Source organism: Pecten maximus, chromosome 6, assembly GCF_902652985.1.
Source record: "Pecten maximus chromosome 6, xPecMax1.1, whole genome shotgun sequence".
Lineage (NCBI taxonomy): Eukaryota > Metazoa > Mollusca > Bivalvia > Pectinida > Pectinidae > Pecten > Pecten maximus.
The window spans coordinates 43082599-43092975 of NC_047020.1; the positions used below are offsets into that span (position 1 = coordinate 43082599).

The 10377-nt window shown below is 34.0% G+C and overlaps 1 protein-coding gene across 1 annotated transcript; it reads left to right on the forward strand.

Annotated features, from left to right (window-relative positions):
• Positions 1-3015: 3015 nt before the first annotated feature.
• On the forward strand, positions 3016-5426 carry LOC117330017 (cephalotocin receptor 1-like). Its single transcript, XM_033888238.1, has 2 exons — positions 3016-3090; positions 3399-5426. The coding sequence occupies exon 2, from the start codon at positions 3447-3449 to the stop codon at positions 4689-4691; it is 1245 nt and encodes a 414-aa protein (XP_033744129.1). The 5' UTR covers positions 3016-3090; positions 3399-3446; the 3' UTR covers positions 4692-5426.
• The last annotated feature ends 4951 nt before the right edge of the window (positions 5427-10377 follow it).

Consider the following 10377-nt stretch of genomic DNA (forward strand, 5'->3'; position numbering starts at 1 on the left):
ATAATTTTTATTTGTACTTGTAGTGACCTTCAAGGACTGATCATACTGATCCCGTTCTTCATCAGCTTAGGATTTATTTACTGCCTTTTATGGTCAAGCCTCTAGGCTTATGAGTAACTTATCAAAAATATTGATACTAGTGCCCCGGAAAAGTAAGCGACCTCTGCATCAACACACTGCCTGTTATATAAAACTTTATTAAATCCAGGTCAATTTTTCAATGAAAAACTTAACCAGTCACATGAACAACGTATTGCAAAAGGCAAAATAACATCATAAACACAAAACGTGAAATCCCATAAGAAATATAAATCTTTCAAACTGAGAGAGTATTACAGTGGCCAGAAAATTGTTCTTGCTCTTACTGAAACATAAATCCATCTTGTGTTGTATGATTTATAAAATTTGTTGAAGTATTTCTTGTGAATACTGTACGTCGTAATATTCATAGATGTTAATAAATATCTCAAAAGGCAATATCTTACAGTAAATGTTCACTTTGTTTTGCTATCAGTATCTTCATCTATTTAATCTAGCGATTCTAATTTTATTTTATTTTTTAATGATACATAACATTACTTTTATTGAAAATGAAACACAAATTCCAATGACAATTTTCTTCCATGTATTTCAAATGAACAACTTTTGGTTTTGAACGATTAACTATGTAAGTGTAGCTCTTTACTGTGAAAGTAATGAATTGTTTCTTTTATCAACATATCAGTCTATAGCTTGTATATATTATACATCACAGTACAACTACAACAGGAAATTGAAATCATAAACTTCGGATTACCGACACATAGTGCATATGATACATTGTGCTAATTATTTGAGATATAACATAGCAACTTGACGAAGGAAGACAACTTTTTGACTCGTGCCCTGACCAGGTCTTGAAGTCACGACCTGATCGCATTGCCAGAAAAACCAGCAGCTTATACCGCTGTGCCACATCGGCATTTAAAGAAATACTTCAATGGCGCAGTTATAGTCGGCCCGATACCCTAACATGATCAGAGTGGAAGTCGTCTGTTAGATTATATGAATACCTTGATCGCAATGTATTTTCATACATAGATGTGAATTTTGCACATATTATAAATATTCATCAAAGTACAACTACGAAAGAATGGAAATAAGGAATGGTTTGAGAACTAAACATGTGTCCTTATATACCACAAAACAATTTGGAAGGTTTAATATCTAATATTGATTTTTTGAAGTATATACTTTTTCCATTTAGGTTCTTGTATTGATCAAACTTACATTTTAAAATGTCAAGAAGACATTTAGATTAATGTCATTGAATGTAGTTTTAAGAGATTTCTACTTATTTCGTATATAGGTATAGTATCATATTTGCATTTCTTACCATTATTTGACGTTGAAACTTAAAAGAAATTGAAGTAGGTAAAGGTAAATATAACACAACTGTATAATGTCATAATCATTTCAGTCTCCATTTCATATGATGAAACAATCAGTACACATCAGCCAGCTATCATTAGCGAAGTAGGTAAGTGAAGTAGGGACGGAATCTGAACCGGACACATAAGCGAAGTGGGGAAGAAATTTAAAAAGGAAATATAAGCGAAGTAGGGACGGAATCTGAAGCAGGACATCCGCTTCAGATGGATAGTGGCACTGATATGTAAATGTCTTAGACAAAGATATAGTTCATCTCCTTGTTATCCATACTGTCCAGAATATACAAATATTCTTGACCATTTTTGAAAGACTACATAAAAAATTTAAAGATTGATATAATTTTGGGGCTTGGGTCTCTCTGCCTAAATTTTGACATTCCTTCGACCTATGTTGAGTTCCTTCAGTCGCCTCCTAGGTATAAAAACTTAGGACTCTTATTCTAAGAAGGATGAACAGCTGTATGGTATAATTCGATTTATTTTTGGCTTTGCTGTATCTAGCCCTCAATGTTATATTTTAAGGTGTTTTTATATCATGTGTGGCTCTTGTACAATCCTTTGAAACTTATAACCTCATGTATACATATTCACGCTCAAGTTAGACTTGGACCTGAATGACTTAAATATCGACGGGCCGTAAAGCAATACAATACAAAACGATACAATACAATACAATACAATACAATACAAAACAAAACAATACAAAACAATACAATACAAAACAATACAATACAAAACAATACAAAACAAAACAATACAAAACAATACAATACAAAACAATACAATACGTTAAATACAAAACAACCGTAATGAAAATGGAATTCGATGTTAGATTCTTTAGTTATTAATCATGAATAATTGTTACTTGTGACATACCGATAGTTGGAAATATTCGCGAGATTTAATTTCGCTACATTCAGAGTCATTAGATAGTGCAAGAAAATAAATAACTAGCAAATATTTATACTGTGAAATATAATAAATATCATATATGCAGTCATGTGTATAGAAGTCGTTGTACCAGGGAGAACGGCGAAGTGAATCCGAACCTTAAGGGGGAAATTAGAACTCCTTGTAATTTGGATATAATAATATGAGATGTAGCAATTGACTTTGCTCAGATGAAATGCATCGCTACAGACTAAGGATGCTGTTCATTTCTTATTTTATAACTTCTTTTATTAGTTTCGTTTTCAAATATTTTTTTTTTCAATCGGTTTATTTAAATATGATTAAAAAGTCATTATATTTAAATACATTTATTTTTCCTTTTATTTTGAAATACATTGTTTAATCCTTTTGTTTATTATTTCTTTTGATAACCAATTATCAGGTTGATACATAATACATAAGTTACAGTGTAAGTGGTTTTATGTGATACGCAGCTGAGGCTATTCATTTAATAGCATCCTGTAAAATCATGGGGACGTACATCTGCACGCGAGGACAATGATCGTGACAAATATACAGTACATACTTAAAAAACGTGATAAGGTACTTTCTCAGGGTATTTTTATCATAAGATCTTGTTATATTGTGCAATGTCTAACGGAAGTTTTTTTTTTTTTTAATCTACATACAGAAAACAGGATATAACCGATCTGCACGATGGCATGACTTAATATGTTTTAGTAACTCGGCAACCATCGTCTATTCTGAGGTAAGTATATAAATTTAAAATCTAGAGTTTCTAAGTTCAACATTGAATTAATGGCATATACTTTTGATGTATTATTTTTTTCATTCTCTGAAAATCTTTCCATATCTGTATTTTATCCTTTTATCACCTACCTATATCATACATTGAGATATTATTGATGTGTAAAATTCTGAGTTTACAAAACTTGGTGTAGTATCCGTAGCATATAACACGTAATATACTTTTATGCATCTTCGGTCCTGTCACAGATAACAAAAAGTATACTTTTATCTTTATTTATTGTTTATTTTTGTTTGATTCTGTTACAGATTGGTACACGTCCACCGCTTCTAGGTCTCGGCACAGTATTTTCTAAAATGTCTGGATTTATACAAACCAACGACTCATTTATTAACACGTCTCATCGGCTGACTCTACAAGAAGTGAATGATATCTATGCTTCTAACAGGATTGTTGGCGTTGTGTTTATGTGCCTATTCATTTTTCTGGGAACAATTGGTAACAGTCATGTAATCTACATATATGCCTTAACGTTCCCGAAATCTAACCACAGACTCCATATTCTATGTCTCACAGTTCTTAATTGGACTATATGCACTGTTTCCATGCCTTTGACTGTGGTTGACCAGATAAATCCATTAATGGCGGATAACCTTATCCCACTTTGTGAAATTAGAAGATTTCTGAACTACTCCCTTTTTTGTGCTGCCGGATTCATAATGCTTATTATTGCTTGTGATAGGTACTTCAAAATATGTCGTCCTTTGCATGTGCAGCTTTCCTACAAAAGGGCAAAATATTTGTGTTTAATCGCCATTTTGATATCATGCCTGTTTACATGGCCGGCTGCAGTGTTATTTGGGAATAAGACTTTTTCTACCAAATATGGCGTTGACGGTGTTGTCTGTTTTGCAGTAGAATCGTATAAGCATTACTTGTTGTATTTTAATGTTGCACTTGTGATTCTGTTTTCAATAGTGGGTTGTACGGGGATTATATTCTATGTGAAGATTGGACAGAAAATGTTCAGTTCCCAGACGAAATCAACCAGAGGGCTGACAGGTTCGATAGCGATACAGACACACAAAGAACCAGAAACACTTCCAGAAACAAATGAGGAAACAAAGATTGGCGAAGCAAATATTTCTGTCGTTGTGAATGACGATGTCGAATCGCTCTCTACGGCTCAGAACGTAGGAACTGATGTTCCAAAGCGGTCAAAATGGAACGAACTCAGAAAAACAATTAATAATAAGATAACAATATGCCATGGAGACGCTGCACTTGTTCAGCATACACGAGGCATAATTCATAACTCACAGACCATGAATGCAAAAAGAAACACCATCATGTTTCTTATAATTTCTGTGATATACCTAGCTAGCTATCTTCCATTTCTGGTTTTTGCAAGCATTATGCATTATAAATATGACTTCGTTGATGGATTTAGTATTACCCCACTGTCTCTGTATTATATATTTCTGTGGTGTTTCTTTATAAATAACATGATCAACTCAATCATATATGCATTGTGTGATCGACGGTATAGAAAACATCTCAGGCAGATGTATTCAGCTTGCCTCCCTTTCAAACGAAAGTGACCGCCTAAACTGGTTTCTGGCCATGCCGATCATTGTGTGGTTATTATTTTGTACAATAACTATCTGGATGATATTTTATTCAACAGAAAACATAAGACAGTTATAAACATGTTACTCGTCTTACCCTTTGTGCAGTTGTAGATGATTTTACATGATCTGTTCAAAATGGCTGGCAAGCTATCGCTATACTAAGGGAAGTAATTCTGATATATCAGAATGATAACTTACAGCATTTTTCTTATGTAATTTTGTAACGATTATAGCTTGCGCCTTACGGTTATCTTTCAAACTGTTGGTGTTACTACGTTGGAATAATCCCAAATAAAAATTCTTTCAATTATATCATTTGTATATAATAAGACATGTTGTCCATATTCATATTGTGAATCTTAAACAAGTGTGGGAGTACGAATGTAACTAGCTAGAAAAGTTGCCAAGTACTTACCGTAGGTCGTTAGTTTTTCTCCGGGTAGTCCGGCTTTTTCTCCACCTCAGAAACCAGGCTCGTCCTTAAATGACATTGGCTATTAAAAGGACGTTAAATATAAGCAAACCAAACCAAACCAAACCAGTGAACATTTGCAGAGTGAGTGTTTCTTGAAAACTAGCTCCTTGTAAATTTCATATTGAAGTTTTATTAAATTGTTGAACTTTAAATCAAACTCTTTGTTCTGTTAGTGAAATTGGTACCAAGATGTTCTCTTTTAATGTAACAAATAAATGCAGAAAACTGAAGCGACAAAATAAAATCAATATTTGTTTATACATACATATATATATATGTATATATGATGATTTCTTGCTGCTACGTATATGTAACGTACAAATTGGTAAAAGGTTGACAAAATATGAACAAAGTATAAAATTGAATGGAAACCCATGAATGAGTACAAAGTCATGGATAATCGGACCAGCTGTTCAAGAAAGGGATAATGTCTTTTGCGTTCCATGAACCAGGGTGGTGAAAACAAGCATTGAACCAGTAATATTGCAAACAATGCCCCTATTGAAACCTCCTTGTGCTGAAAGGATTGTTTTCATCAGTTGTTGACATCTATGGCAAAAATAGTGATACCTATTTTGATTGGTCTATAAAAAAAAACGAAACACCTGGACAATATGCTGGGAATAAGGTATGCTACGTTTTAGAAATGGAAACTGATATATAAGTAACAGGGAAATTGACACCACGCTTATCAAAAAGCTTAACGTTAATATGCCCCTTGTGGTAACGCAAAACATATCTAGGTAAGCTGCTGAGGTTGAAGAGTTTGTAATTTCATCGATTACAACTTATTAAGGTTATATCCGACCGCGAATATCAATAATAACTGTTCCGTTATTTCGTGAAAACACGTCAATCTATCGAAAGATGAACCAATGGAACTTAGCAAGATCTTTGTTACCTGTTCTGATAAACTTTTCAATATAATATCATTAACAAAAGTCGGCGAAGAGAGGGACACGCTATTTTCCCAAATGTTAATTATTTTTAGACAATATATCTGAATTCGATGTATCATCATATATGATGTCATAACATTGATATTTTGCTCTAGTGTTACCAGCGATTTCAAAAAAAAATTCTAGATGTTGTTTGATGTTAAAGCTGCAGTATTTTAGACTTTAGACGACCCAATGATAAGGTTTTCTTTTAGCGGATCGTTGTTGAATGTCGAAATGTATCCTATAAACCAGGTTACTCAAGCATCTTAATGAATATGTGCACGATGTCGGTACAATGGGCGCACGATGTCTGCACGTTTTCAGCGCTTTGTTCGATTCCACAACTGAAAACAGATGCGTGATTAGCGAAATTAAATGAAGCAAAGACCATAACAAATATTTTAAGAAAAACACAAACCAGGCTTTTTAACAAATGACGATTTTATTAAGGATACCTTTAGTGAACGGCTTACAAAAGACATTTATTTTTAAGTACACCGATATGTTCTTCAATAGCAGCAACCATATTTCATCCATGTTCGGATAATGTTTATCGATCAGGAATGACTATAGATTGTAGGTGTTCTGTCATAAGAAAACAAACTGGTCATTTCCGGAATGTGACACCAGGCACGGTAACTGACCTTTGCACTAGGATCTTATGTTCAAACTTTGCGTGGTAGTGAGTAAGTGCATGTATTTTTTCAAAAGAGACATTAAATAAATTTTGAAATTTTTGTTTGGTATGACTATTAGGGTCGATAGTTCCTTCATATAGTACAATGTATGTCGACAGGGGAGACTACTGTAAATCACTTATATTTCGCGTGGGATTTATTTTCGCGTTATTTCGCGAGGAGAGTCAAACGCGAATTCAAATCCCTCGCGAATATTTGTATAAGATTGACAAAAATACTAAGTGGCGTCCATTTTGAATCTACCGTAATCTTTAGTTGGTGAGCAAACATCGCCGTTAAAGTAATGATAGAGTGATAGATTAAATACTTATATCAGAGTGTGTTTTTATATCACAATACACTAAAATTTCACACACAAAAAACCGCCACTGAACACTGATATTGTGGTTGAACTCGGACTTAATTAACTTCTAGACGACGTTTTACATGTAGTTAATTTAAGTACAATAGGTACGGTCCCGCGGATCCCGGATGGTCACCCGGAATACGTCCTACTTTATTACCCACGCTGTTGTAAGTTATGTAAGGTTCCATGTATATATAGCACTTCACATCGCTTGATTCTCGAAAAGATATTTACCATAATAAAGTTGAAATCAAACAAATTATTTATTTAATTCAAACATTCAGAGCAAATAATCGCCTGGAGTATAAATCATTCGCAATAGACTGTCCCGAGAACTGTTCATCGGCATCACTGTATACACACGTACGTTAATTACAATGTACGTTAACTCACAACCTATTGTAGTCACGTCATCTTCCAGGCATTCTTAATGAGCCGTGGGTTTTGTTCAATGTCTGACACCGCCTTTGTAAGCCATTTAGCATGTATACAGGTACGGTAAATACAATTCAGTATGTCCAGACACCGACATCACATGACTTTTCTTGTACCGTCACATGACTCTCATAAACAAAATGGCTACCAACATGGAAATATCGCCAACCTGTTAACGTCATTCGCGAATTTAAAGTCATTTTGAGATCAGAATTCGCGAAATTAAGTACCCGCGAAATATAAGTGAGTTACAGTAATTGTTGAACCTACCATTCATTTCTTTCGAAAACAGTTTATCAAATGTAAAATGATTAAACGGAAATTGGACAACATGCCTTAGTCTACCAAAGGGTTTCTGTTTCTTAGGTGTTTTCTTTTAGGAGAAATTGTAGACCACAAAAAAACCTGCAAATTGATGGTAGAAGTCCACTCTAAGTTGGCATCCTGCGGATCGAGGACCACTCTAAGTTGGCATCCTGCGGATCGAGGACTTCCGTTCAGCCTTCTTGATACTTAAGTCAAAGTACAACGGCTTCAGTCATTATCCTGTGACGATTCAAAGAATACTTATGAGGTAACTGCAGCCATGGCTGTGACAAACGCAACCTGGGGACCAGCTTCCAAATGCTGCTTCAGTATCCTATGTAGAATCCTATGTTATCTTTCTTACAGTCAAACAAATTGAGCCTGCAGCCTGAAAGAGAGATTTTTTATTTTACAAAAGTAGATCAAGTCTTCGACTTCTATTTGAATAAAGTTAACCTATGAAAAATGATTACGGACTATCTGGGACATTAGATTTCCATAGTCGCTTTCGTTGTTTTATATCCTACGTCCTTTTTAGCCCACCATTTCCTGGCACTAATGCGTTTAACGGCCGTTTAATTAGAATAAATAACAGTCATGATAGATGTTTTATCGCATCTATTAATGAACTTTTAATATGCATGCATATTAAAATACAACCAATAGGCTATATCAACACGCAAATATCAAGATAATATAACACAAACAATGTATATATAAAATAGATTTGGCACAAGTGGCAATACTCATCTATAGATGTCTGTAGAAATGGCTGTAACTCTGGATTCATTGCTCCAGCCTTACTATTAAAACACCGCTGTAACATTTGGTATCTATAACTAGGTAGCACACTACAGTAAGACAGCCTGGCCATAGGCGATTGTTTTGTTAAGCAAATAACTCCTGTATTATGATATGCATAAAAAAATGAAAAAAATAAATGTACACTATAATTGGTATATTCACTATGAAGTAGTACATACAGGCTTCACATTTGTTAAAACTAAAATGAACAAATTGGTTCCGGATTTTATATTTCCGGATTTTCCGGAAGTGTTTTTACACGGGAAATTGAGTTTTGCCTACAGCGAAAAATGGAAGCTCATTATTAAGTTGAAATAGCGGGAAAACTTAATGTACAACATATGTAAAAAACGAAATATTCTGTCTTTGGGATACTTAATTTTAAATAGGTTTCAGAAAAAAAAATTGTGTAGAGAATTGTGTCATTTTGGGTCAAATTTCATAATATTTTGCAATTTTTAGGCTATTTTTCAGTCGTTATGATGGTATTCACAGCTCTAAAAAACATAGAAAAAAATAACTTTACTTAGCCTTCAGAGCTGTTTTAAAATTGCAGATGTTGTATAGATTACAAATATATATACTTTATTAGGGGTAATATGTAGGGTTAACTGGCAATGTTTACAAATCTAAAGCATGTGCCATATTTTTCAGAATTGGGCATTTTTACACTGCTACCTAACTAGCCTGCATAAGGCTGACTTTACCTCTTTGGTTACATTGCTCCAGCTCTACATATATTTAAGGCTTGCTGTAACTCTTTGATTACATTGCTTCAGCATTACTAATTATAATAATGGCTGGCTGTAACTCTTTGGTTACATTGCTCCAGCATTACTAATTATAATAATGGCTGGCTGTAACTCTTTTGTTACATTGCTCCAGCATTACTAATTATAAAAATAGCTGGCTGTAACTCTTTTGTTACATTGCTCCAGCATTACTAATTATAATAATAGCTGGCTGTAACTCATGGGTTACATTGCTCCAGCATTATTTAAAATAATGGCTGGGTGTAACTCTTTTGTTACATTGGTCCAGTCTGAGGACATATATATATAAATATATATATACATAGGTTAAAATAGGTTAGAATTTTGGGGGTAATATTCATTAGTGATTTGTTGTGCATCAACCTTTACATTTTTTAAATAAAAATAATGCCTTGCCAATGCCAATAGATCTATAACTAAGTTAACCAAAGTATCAAGTTATGACAAAATGACCGTACATATATTATAAACTGTATAAACCTCCTATGTACAGTACGCGTCAGGTTTCAACCGAGATGCAACCGACTGAGTGAGTGGAAAGGATTAGACATCGTCACTGTGGCGATGATTGGGGACCATACCACCTGACGAGTACTTACATTGATATTTTAACTTATAGTACAGGTAGGTGGCTCGGTTGGTAGCGGTAAAAGCACTGAGCGAATAACACACAAGCTGCTGGAGCTAGACACGTGATACTATCAGAATTAATCTCGACTAATCAGATGACCACTTAAATCACGTGACTCATCAGGCCTCAATCATGTATATTAATCAGTTAACTCATGATCCCAATTATAACCGTACAAAAAACACAAAAATGACAAGACTGAGCAGTGTTCAAATCACATGGAATATCTATATTGGTGTCAATAAAA